This window comes from Capricornis sumatraensis, chromosome 1, assembly GCF_032405125.1.
Source record: "Capricornis sumatraensis isolate serow.1 chromosome 1, serow.2, whole genome shotgun sequence".
NCBI classification, from domain to species: Eukaryota; Metazoa; Chordata; class Mammalia; order Artiodactyla; family Bovidae; genus Capricornis; species Capricornis sumatraensis.
In genome coordinates, this window is record NC_091069.1 from 205,986,684 (window position 1) to 205,999,222 (window position 12,539).

The following is a 12,539-nucleotide window of genomic DNA, read 5'->3' on the forward strand; positions in this document are numbered from 1 at the left end:
GTTCAAATACATCTTTACTGGTTTTCTGCCTAGAATGGTTCTTTCCACTTCTGATAGAGGGGTGCTGAAGTCTCCTACTATAACAGTGGCTTCATGTATTTCTCCTTGCAATTCTACAAGTTTTGCCTCACATAGTTTGACAAAGGTTTCAGTTATATACACGTTGGTGATCATTATGTTTTCTTGGAAAATTAACCTGCTTTATTCTTAATAACTTTCCCTGCTTTGAAGCCTGAACATGAAGTGAAAGTGTCAGTCATTCAATCATGTCCGTCTCTTTGACACCCCATGAACTCTAACCCATCAGGCTTCTCTGTCCATGGTATTTCCCAGGCAAGAATACTGGAGCGGGTTGCTGTTTCCTCTTCCAGGGCATCTTTCCAACCCAAGACTGAATCCCAGTCCATTGCACTGCAGGAAGATTCTTTACCATCTAAGCCACCAGGGAAGCCCACTTCAGAGCCTTCAGAGGACAAAGGCTCTGAAGTCTGGTTTTTCTGAAATTAATACAGCTACTTCTACTTCATTTTGCTTAATGTGAGTATGAGATACCTTTCTTTATCCTGATCTGTAACCTCAAAGTAATACTTGTAAACTTGTGGGAGCTCCCTATGACCAGCTCCTCAGAATTTTTGACTCTCAGACTTGTCCACTTTGAGCTTCCAGCAATCCATCAGTTACGGTTCTGATTTTCCTCTCTCAGCTCCGTTCCCCAGAGAGTTTTTGGTTCATGAGTTTCTGCTCTGGTAGGTTGTGATTTTCTCAATCTGCTTGTTGGTCTCTCCAAATTGGAGAGCAATGATCTGCCCTGTGACCTCATTTCTTGGAGTGGTCTAAGAAGAGTTGTTGATTTTTCAGTTTGTCCAGCTTTTTACTCATTGTTAGGATGGAATGAAAACTTTCAAGGATGTGGCATCAGGACCTGCAAGTCCAATGCAATCTCAACTATTTTTGGAAGTACCTCTTTTTCTCAGCAATTTTTCAGAAGGAGGGAGGTGGTGAGGTTTTAGAGTCAGAGTTTCCCAATGATTTCCACTGAGCAAGTAATTTAATTTCTTTAAGCAAACTTTTATTATCTATAAAATAAGAATTTATAATACCTCCCGTGCAGATTTTCTTTAAAGGACAAAGGGTATTGTGTATAAAGATACACGGAACAAAGCAGGAGTAAAAGCTAAATAAAGACTAGCCAAAAAAAGGGAAGTGATGCTTTTCTGACTTCATACCCTAATCCCTGTGTGTGCCTGGTCGTTTGGGGAATATTTTGAACACCTGAATAATGAGCACAGATAGTCACACCCCGTGGCCCCTCTCCTGATTTACATTCCCTAAGCCTTGCTGGCCTCCTTGCTAGTCCTTGAACATGCTAAGGAGACTGTCTCAGGGCCTTTGCATTGCTGTTTTCTTTGCCTGGAACTCTCTTCACCCAGGTATCTGTATGGCTCCCTCCTTCACCTTAGTCATATCTTTCTTCAAATAATTCCTCAGGGAAACCTCCCTGAGCCTCCAAGTTTGTACCCACTCCCAGTGATCTCTGCCTTCTTCTTGATTAGTTTTCTCCATAATGTTTTTCACTCTTAATTTTGTGCGTGTATGTGTGTGTGTGGGCACATGTGTATGTATGTGTGCATGCCTTTTTTGTCTTTTAGTTGTATTGATTCCAACCTTCCTCCACTAAATGTAAGGGCAGGAATTTTTCACTGTTGAATCACCAGTGCCTAGATCTTGTGGCTTGCATACTGTTGTTATTGTTTAGTTACTAAGTTGCATCTGACTCTTTTGTGACCCGATAGACTGTAACCCATAGACAGAGGAGCCTGGCAGGCTACAGTCCATGGGGTCATAAGAGTAGGACACTACTTAGCCACTAAACCACCACCATCAGACAGGAATACTGGAGTGGGCTGCCGTTTCCTTCTCCAGGAGATCTTCCCGACCCAGGGATCGAATCTGCATCTCCTGCATTGGCAGGAAGATTCCTTACCACGGAGCCACCAGAGAAACCCTTGCATATTGTAGGGGTTCAGTAAACTCAAGGAATGAATCTAAAAAGTCCAATTATAAATTCATCTAGAAAGAGGTGATATCTGACAAATAAGATTTATAAATGGAGAATGACGTCCTTAAAATATTTGCATTCTTTGTCTGTACCAGTCCTCTGAGATATTATTATTCTCTTTACCTCACTATTTACTGAGTTGTAACTTGTAGAGATTTGATGCAAAATAGAAATAAAAGAGGTAACCTGCTTTATATTATGGGACTACAAACAGCACTGACTTAAAAAAAAATAAAATTATGAACAGCAATTCAATCAAATGTCCTGATCCCTTGGTAGGCAAGCAACATCTGCTGCTGCAGTTCTGTAATTTTTGATTCTTCTTGCCTAGACCTACAACTTGAGATGCATATAAAATATAATAGAAGTGCTTATTGTTGTTGAAATAGCAGGAAGACATTCAGGGGGCATGGATAGCACTTCCCATCTCTTACAATTGTCTGATTGACTGTGACAGCTTCAGATGAGAGAGACAAAAAAGACCTATATATTCCTAAATAGCTATTAACTCAGGCACATAAGGTGGAGCATTTCTCCATTGGAATGATTTGCTCACAAGGTCCATTTGCACTGAAGTGTAGTTATTAGGACCATGCTATTTTCTGCTCTGCAGATGCCAAAGCTCGGTCCTCAACAGTTAATGTCTCATCTGATGAGAAGCAGTCAGGAGTAAACTGAAAACTTAAAGGGACTTGGTATCATCAAAATGTGGCATGTAAATGTGATGCCAACACTTATTTCTGGGTTTTATCACTGATAAAAACATTTTGCTATGAATACCGTCTTCACCGTCCGATAGTCATACCTCTTTATCTGCCAAGTGATGCGAAACACACTTCTCTCTCACTAGACTTTGAAGGTCTTTTCACTTGTCTTGTTATTCTCGCATTCTGATATTGTCATAGTGAGAGTAGATTCTGGTTAATACTGGGGGTGTGTTTGTGACATAGTCAGTCCTTATATTTCAACACATGGTTTTCCTGAAGACTGCGCCTTAAGGCAGATTGCCATAGAATGAAATCTGACTGGCTGTACACTGTTGTCATTATTGATTCGGATTTCATGAGAAATTGTGAAATGAGTAGAGAAAGGTGCTGAGAAGTGATGAATGGTATTTTGGGGCTCAGCTGGTTAAGGCAGAGGAAGGGGAGTATAAAACATCAAAAAGCGAAGGTTCCTAACTCCTGATTGAACGTCTGCATTAGATAAAAGTGGTGGGTGGATGATGAGATGCTTTGCAATGTGAATGAGGCCAGTCTTGAACAAGTAAGCACATCTTTCTTTGAACATAGTTTACTTTCTTTTTCTTTGTTTTTGTTTCTGTCAAAGAATATTTTTTAGTGAATGCTTAGCATATAATAGATCAATGAATATTTTTGAAAAAATGGTTCCCAGGTGGCTCAGTGGTATAGTATCTGCCTATCAACAGGAGATGCAGGTTTCTATCCCTGGGTTGGGAAGATTCCCCTGAAGTAGAAAATGACAACCCACTCCAGTATTCTTGCCTGAGAAATCCAATGGAGAGTAGAACCTGGTGGGTTGCAGCCCATGGGGTCTCAAAAGAGTCAGATATGACTTAGTAACTAAACAACAACAAAAAATTCCATAACCTTTCTTCAAAGATCACTATCAGAAATTTCCCTTAGGGGACATCTGCATACCTAAGGCTGATTCATGTTGATATTTAACAGAAAATAACAAAATTCTATAAAGCAATTATCCATCAACTAAAAAATAAGTAAATTAAGAAAAAGAATAAGGGCAATTAATTAAAATTTTTTTCACTTGTTTGGAGTATTATGTTTTCATGACTTTGTCTTTAATGAATACAATCCAAAGTCTTAAGCAATTATGTGCAAAATCTTGTGTGATATAATTTTAAATTTCAAGCTTCATCTAAAAAGCTGGTTTCTAAAATGTAACTGTCTGCATTCATTCTCATGGCTGGAAGAAACCAAGTCATTAAATATTTTTATTGAATTGGTTTGGATATGAAAAGTGACATGAATTCAAATAAGAGGTCAGGTTATTAAGCTTAAATAGAATAGTAATACTAGCTAACTTGTATGAAGTATTTATTGTATGATATATACTGTGCTAAGTGCTTTACAAGTATTTGCTTACTTAAACCTCTTAAAAACGATTTGAGGGATAACTATGATTCTCTCCAGTTTATAGGTGAGGAAACTGAAGCTTATAGAGATTAAGTAATGAATCCAAGTTTAGACACTGACATTTAAACTCAAACATACTGGCTCCTTAACCACCGGCATATTGCACAAACCAAAGCAGACAGAAACTCAGTTACATGGAATGATAGCTAAAGTGTTGCGTCATATTATTATGAAGATCCAGGTCATTTGACCTAGAGTTACACTCTAGGCTATGTGGCAGTCTGGATGGGAAGGTAGTTTGGGGGAGAATGGATACATGTTTATGTATGATTGTGTCTCTTCAGTATTCACCTGAAATTGACACATGATTGCTAATCAGCTAAATACCCTGATACAAAATAAGGTAAAAAAAAAAAAGAGTTTGTATAAATTGGGTAAGTATGGATGTTCTGTTCAGTTCAGTTCAGTTCAGTCGCTAGGTCGTGTCTGACTCTGCAACCCCATGAATCGCAGCACACTAAGCCTCCCTGTCCATCTCCAACTCCTGGAGTTCACTCAAACTCATGTCCATTGAATTGGTGATGCTATCCAGCCATCTAATCCTCTGTCGTCCCCTTCTCCTCCTGCCCCCAATCCCTCCCAGTATCAGAGTATTTTCCAATGAGTCAACTCTTCACATGAGGTGGCCAAACTATCGGAGTTTCAGCTTTAGCGTCAGTCCCTCCAATTAACACCCAGGGCTGATCTCCTTTAGAATGGACTGGTTGGATCTCCTTGCAGTCCAGGGGACTCTCAAGAGTCTTCTCCAACACCACAGTTCAAAAGCATCAATTTTTCGGCACTCAAGTTCCTTCACAGTCCAACTCTCACATCCATACATGACCACAGGAAAAACCATAGCCTTGACTAGATGGACCTTTGTTGGCAAAGTATTTTCTCTGCTTTTCAATATGCTATCTAGGTTGGTCATAACTTACCTCCCAAGGAGTGTCTTTTAATTTCATGGCTGCTATCAATCTGCAGTGATTTTGGAGCCCCCCAAAATAAAGTCTGACACTGTTTCCACTGTTTTCCCATCTATTTGCCATCAAGTGATGGGACCAGATGCCATGATCTTCGTTTTCTGATGTTGAACTTTAAGCCAACTTTTTCACTCTCCACTTTCACTTTCATCAAGAGGCTTTTTAGTTCCTCTTCATTTTCTGCCATAAGGGTGGTGTCATCTGCCTATCTGAGGTTATTGATATTTCTCCCGGCAATCTTGATTCCAGCTTGTGCTTCTTCCAGCCCAGTGTTTCTCACGATGTACTCTGCATATAAGCTAAATAAGCAGGGTGACAATATACAGCCTTGACATACTCCTTTTCCTATTTGGAACCAGTCTGTTGTTCCATATCCAGTTCAAACTGTTGCTTCCTGACCTGCATACAGATTTCTCAAGAGGCAGGTCAGGTGGTCTGGTATTCCCATGTCTTTCAGAATTTTCCAGTTTATTGTGATCCGCACAGTCAAAGTCTTTGGCACAGTCAATAAAGCAGAAATAGATGTTTTTCTGGAACTCTTTTGCTTTTTTGATCATCCAGCAGATGTTGGCAATTTGATCTCTGGTTCCTCTGCCTTTTCTAAAACCAGCTTGAACAGCTGGAAGTTCACAGTTCAAGTATTGCTGAAGCCTGGCTTGAGCATTACTTTACTAGCGTGTGAGATGAGTGCAATTGTGTGGTAGTTTGAGCATTCTTTGGCATTGCCTTTCTTTGGGATTGGAATGAAAACTTTTTCCAGTCCTGTGGCCACTGCTGAGTTTTCCAAATTTGCTGGCATATTGAGTGCATCACTTTCACAGCATCATCTTTCAGGATTTGAAATAGCTCACCTGGAATTCCATCACCTCCACTAGCTTTGTTCATGGTGATGCTTTCTAAGGCCCACTTGACTTCACATTCCAGGATATCTGGCTCTAGGTAAGTGATCACACCATCCTGATTACGTGGGTCATGAAGCTCTTTTTTGTACAGTTCTTCTGTGTATTCTTGCCACCTCTTGTTATCTTCTGCTTCTGTTAGGTCCATACCATTTCTGTCCTTTATCAAGCCCATCTTTGCATAAAATGTTCCCTTAGTATCTCTAATTTTCTTGAAGAGATCTCTAGTCTTTCCCATTCTGTTCTTTTCCTCTATTTCTTTGCATTGATCGCTGAGGAAGGCTTTCTTATCTCTCTTTGCTGTTCTTTGGAACTCTGCATTCAGATGCTTATATCTTTCCTTTTCTCCTTTGCTTTTCACCTCTCTTCTTTTCACAGCAATTTGTAAGGCCTCCTCAGAGAGCCATTTTGCTTTTTTGCATTTCTTTTCCATGGGGATGGTCTCGATCCCTGTCTCCTGTACAATGTCATGAACTTCCATACATAGTTCATCAGCCACTCTGTCTATCAGATCTAGTCCCTTAAATATATTTCTCATTTCCACTATATAATCATAAGAGATTTGATTTAGGTCATACCTGAATGGTCTAGTGGTTTTTCCTACTTTCTTCAATTTAAGTCTGAATTTTGCAATAAGGATTTCATGATCTGAGCCATGGTCAGCTCCCAGTCTTATTTTTGTTGATTGTATAGAGCTTCTCCATCTATGGCTGCAAAGAATATAATCAATCTGATTTCGGTGTTGACCATCTGGTGATGTCCATGTGTAGAGTCTTCTCCTGTGTTGTTGTGCTGACAGAATGTGGTCCACTGGAGAGGGAAATGGCAAATCACTTCAGTATTCTTGCCTTGAGAACCCCATGAACAGTATGAAAAGGCAAAATGATAGGATACTGAAAGAGGAACTCTCTGGGTCAGTAGCTGCCCAATATGCTACAGGAGATCAGTGGAGACATAACTCCAGAAAGAATGAAGGGATGAAGCCAAAGCAAAAACAATACCCAGTTGTGGATGTGACTGGTGATAGAAGCAAGGTCCGATGCTGTAAAGAGCAATATAGCACAGGAACCTGGAATGACAGGCCCAGGAATCAAGGCAAATTGGAAGTGGTCAAACAGGAGATGGCAAGAGTAAACATTCTACATTCAACTTTCTAGGAATCAGCAAATTAAAATGGACTGGAATGGGAGGATTTAACTCAGATGATCATTATATCTACCACTGTGGGCAGGAATCCCTCAGAAGAAATGGAGTAGCTATCATGGTCAACAAAAGAGTCCAAAATGCAGTACTTGGATGCAATCTCAAAAATGACAGAATCATCTCTGTTCATTTCCAAAGCAAATCATTCAGTATCACAGTAATCCAAGCCTATGTTCCAACCAGTAATGTTGAAGAAGCTGAACGGTTCTATGAAGACCTACAAGACCTTTTAGAATTAACACTCAAAAAAGATGTCCTTTTCATTATAGGGGACTGGAATGCAAAAGTAGGAAGTGAAGAAATACCTGGAGTAACAGGCAAATTTGGCCTTGGAGTATGGAATGAAGTAGGGCAAAGGCTAATATAGTTTTGCCAAGAGAATGCACTGGTCATAGCAAACACCCTCTTCCAACAACACAAGAATATGGATGTTAGAGATATTGATATAGGTATAGATATGTGTTTGTGTGTAGAGAGAAATAAAATTCAAGTCTATTCAGGAAAAAAAAAGAGGGTCTCCATTCATTCAGTCTAACATCTGCTCAGCCTGAAGTGGAACCACCTGTTAGTTGATTAAATTGTAGAATTAATTCATGTGGAAATAAGAGAGGAGGGGGAAAGGAGGCTTTAATTCATACCAAAGGGAGGAATGAATATATATATATAAAGAAATTATGCTATCGTTTAATAATGGTAATTAAACACTGAAGCTACTTTTGGTTCACTGAGAAAAAATGTGTAGCATAGATATAGTTTTACATCATTTAAGAAATTTTCTGATTGAGAGCTGCAATATCAGGAGGAAAAAGGGCTACAAGAGCTCCCATGCAAATAATCAGTTCTTTGTTGAGGCATAAAGATTGTTAAATGGTGGCCGTTTCATTCAATCCCGCTTCTTTTTTTTTTGCTTCTGGGAACTACTGCCTTAGGTGAGCATCTCTACCTGGAGTATAACATCAGCCTCTGAATGGTCTTCTCACAACCTGTTGGTTTTCTACACTGTTGCCAGAGGTATCTTCACAAACTAACTAATAAAAAATGCACTTCTTCTCTCCTCCTTATTAGAACAAAGAAATCATTCTTAATTTTGTTTTGAGTCATACATGCCACTGATAACCAATGAGAGATATGAACCCTTTCCCAGTTAACAACAACAAAAACTTTATACACGCTATTATTCTCTGACATTGCTCACTAAAGAGTTCAAACATCTGTTGCTAGTGTGCATCCTCACCTGATAATCCATCATTTATCTTATTGTCTGCATTCTGGCTTCATGACACTTCTTACTGTTTCTCATGCTTGAAAGAGACTCCAAGTTCTCTCTTCTAAGCATTTTAACTATCTAGGGTACAATGATGAAATAGAGGAAGGCTTTTGATGTGTTTGTCATAGAAGGTCTAAGATTCAAACCTTGTTATAAGCTTGGGAATGGTGCTTAGCTGATTAGAATCTCTATTTTATCATGGTAGAAAGAGAGTGATAACATAATTTTGCAGGGTTTGTATAAAGGTCCAGTGAGATAATGAATGTAAAGGGCTTGGCGCTCACTGTCCCTACCTTCAATCCCCAATTGAGCCTCCTTACATTTTATCCCCATCCCCCACTCCAGTGAATGGATTTGGGGTTTTACTCTTTGTGTCCCCAGATCACGGAGTGCTGATACCTCTGTACTTGTAAGATTTGGGGGCATTTATTTATTTCTTGTCTGTTTCTCTCTCTAGCCCAGTAGCACTTGACCCAGGCTGCATACTTAAGGAACCTATATAAATTCCACTGCTGGTCCAGTTAGTCCAATTGGTCCAATTTCAACTCTGGTCTGGTCTGAAATTGTGATTTTTAAAGTGATTCTGGTGTACAAGCCTAGGCTACAGGCCCCTTGAGAGCAGAGATTCATCAGTGAAGCTCCACTGTCCACATGGAGCTGGTGCCCAGTGGATGTTCAATGAATGCCTGTAGGGTGAATGAATGAATGAATGAATGAGTGAATGGGTGAATGCATGCATAACAGCCAGTTTTCTAGGTCTTCTGAAAATGCATTTGATAAATTTTAACCCATTTAATTCTGAAAATGTGACACTCTAGTTTAACAAATTCCTGATAAGTTTATATTTATACATTGTCAATCAATATGTAAGTGGATAAAGTTATGCTTTAAATTTTAAAAAAATCTAGATATTGCTTCAGGCAATTTTCTACCTACATATTTCTATGTTTAGTGGTCTTTTGTTTTTTCTTTCATTCCTTTGCATCCCTATGTCACATAAGCAAAGTAATTTTAACCTATAAATCTCTTAAAGGGCATCTACCTACCTAGAGCTTAAATAAGCAGTCTACTTGACACTGTTAAGTTTCTTACTGTGGGACTATTACATGTAATCCTATCCTTGCATTTGTTTTCTTGCCTTCTTCTTGGAGTGTATATGCAGATTCATATTCAGCCTTCCTGGATTCGTTGTTTTTAACGACCCATCGATAATCATGTTGATTGTGAAAATACATGCAGTACCTTGAGGGAAGGAACTAATGGCGTTAGAAGCAGTAGTTCTAGCAATCAGCTGAAGTGAACTTCTCCCCATAATGGCTGGTGGTGCTTTCTCTTCTGAATGCTAAATGAAAGCTGATATGTAATAAAAGGTTTATTTTCATAGAGTGAATAGTGTCAGAGCATCATGACTGATGAAATCAACTTTCTCATCGAAATGTAAAAGATTTATATAAGTTTATTTTCAGTAGTATTCGATTTCAGGATAGTCTCTAGACACTAAGCTGAACAGTGGGTAAGGGAAGAAGATTCCTATCTTTTCTGATAAAGAGAATCATGACTTCATTACCTCAGTTCTGGCCTAGAAATTGAAACGTTATCAGCTTAACAAAAGAAAGCAAATACATTACAAAAATGTCTCTAACTGTTGGTGGAACTCACTAGCGGAAATGCACAGGCTGGATATTTTCATTGAAATAAAAACGGTGAATTCTGGGACTATATTTAATTTCTCTACAATGTTATTTTCTCATAGGTAATCAGCTCTGATGTGGGGTCGACCGTTTCCTTCTGGATGATAGACACTGGGCAGAAAATCAAACAGTTTACCGGTTGCCATGGCAACGCAGAAATCAGCACGATGGCCCTAAATGCAAATGAGACGCGGCTTTTGACTGGCAGCACAGATGGGACCGTAAAGGTGCGAACACAGTGACGCTTCTTTATCCAGATAGGAGGGGGCTAAAACATTGTGCGAGGAGACACAGCTTTGGCTATATCTGTGTTGGTAATTTGGGTCTTGGAAGAAAAGAGATGAGACAAGGAAGAGCTAAATAACTCAAACCATCTAATAACAAAGCTGTTAGGAAAATAAACCTCTGTGGAAAAATGAATAAATGATTTTTCTGAATAAATTATTTAGAATCAAAGCACAGCTTGTCTTACTCATTTCAGAAAGCCTTTTCCAGTGTTCTGGATAGAGGACCACTTTGGGGAATAAGAGGCCTGAATACTCTTCGTGTGCTTTAGCTAATGTCTTTGGTTTCATTTTTCTCAGTTTATAAACTGAGAAATCAGGGCAAGTACATAAACTTTTAAAATGACATGAATGCAAGTTTTTCAGAAAATGAATATCTTAAAATCAACCTATTTTGTAAATTGTATTTTTATGTGAAGGTAAGTATCAATAAGATAGTAAAGAAGGATAGTAGGAAGAACAATCATAATCTTATTTATTATCCATCCTAAACTAACATTATTTTATCCTCTCAGTTATCAAATTATTATTAATTTCTTCTGGGAGGAAAATGCTATATTATTTTGCAGAAATCATCAAAATTTCAGGTAAAGCTAGATTCTTACAATCTAAAATCATGCCCACTCTCTGCTCGGCTCAGCACTGAAAGTGATGACAGTATCAGATTGAGATGACTTGTGACACTTTGAGACAACAGAAGACAGTTTCCTGAATAAGCTTTGAATTGTTCTTAAGTTTCTGTCATAAGTGGGATCAGAAGGCTATTAATTAGAGGGACCTCCTGTGTTAGGGTGTATGACGCATTCAGGTAGACTACTGGGGATGGTGTGGAAAGCTACCTAGATATGTAGGTAGGTAGTGAGTGAGTGAGTGATAGTTGCTCAGTCGTGTCTGACTCTGCGACTCCATGGACTGTAGCCTGCCAGGCTCCTCTGTCCATGGAATTCTCCAGGCAAGAATACTGGAGTGAGTTGCCATTGTAGGTGGAACATTGTGGAATTTGGGGGCAAGTATTTAGGAGAATTCTAGCCTGCATTGGTCACTGTGAAGCGTGCTGCAGTGAGCATCTCTGGAAATTAGCAGACTGTGACCTCTGGGAAGGATAATGGCTTGAGGTATGGACTTGGAGCATGGGTTTAAGTCAAATAACATCTTCATGGGAGAAAATGGTTAAATGTGTGAAGATAATGGGATAATTCTAATCCCAGTAGTCAGGTGGAACAAAATAGAAGTAAATGGAACTGGAGTATTAGACAGTGACTTAGGGAAAAAAAAAAAATCAAAAAAGTGAGTATCCCACATACCAGTCCTTGGATATAAGGCTGGACTGAAAAAAGAAGGCAACGGATTAGATTGTTTTTGTCCCTATGTTGCAAAGTAACTAGTCATCGAGTCCAGGGTAGGGCAGACTTGTAGATGGTTGCAAAACTGGTCCTAGTTAAGGGGCTTGATAGGATCTGGGGACAGTCAAATCTTTATACTACTTTTCTGTGAGTATTGTTTTAGGTGGGCTTTATAAGAGCCCTGTTTAGAGGAAAACAAGGGGACGTGGGTGAAGAGCATGTACACTCCTCAATGTCTCAGCTTGAGTCCTGACATCTTATAAGCTAATGTGAATTTAGTTTTACAATCACAGGTTTTGAAGGTACATTTATCTTTATCACAATAGCACAATAGAATTCTGAAATCTGGCAACTTCTGTGTAGGATGCATAAATCAAGGTTGGGCTGCACAGGCCATATTCTAAAAAGAAAAAAGAATGAATGATATTTTTCCAATCACATTTATAATTTAGAATCCCAAATCCAGTACTTATGCAATCAAAGATCTAAAAGTATTGCCCTATTTATCATGGTTTTCAAGTTTCTGTTTTTAAATTAATTGTTTTGAATAATATATGCACACAATAAAATTTTAAGCCTAAAAGGTATATACAGTGAAAAGAAAGTGTCTTTCTCACCCCTGTTCCCTTCTCCTCGCTTGTGGCTACCAGTAGTACT

At 39.0% G+C, this 12,539-nt stretch overlaps 1 protein-coding gene across 1 annotated transcript in view; it reads left to right on the forward strand.

The window, feature by feature from the left end:
• WDR49 (WD repeat domain 49) overlaps positions 1 to 12,539 on the forward strand; it is a 159,592-nt gene that overhangs the window by 91,773 nt on the left and 55,280 nt on the right. Inside the window, exon 8 of the mRNA XM_068968895.1 lies at positions 10,318 to 10,482. Within this exon, the coding sequence (XP_068824996.1) occupies positions 10,318 to 10,482 (165 nt within the window). The remainder of the gene's footprint in view (positions 1 to 10,317; positions 10,483 to 12,539) is intronic.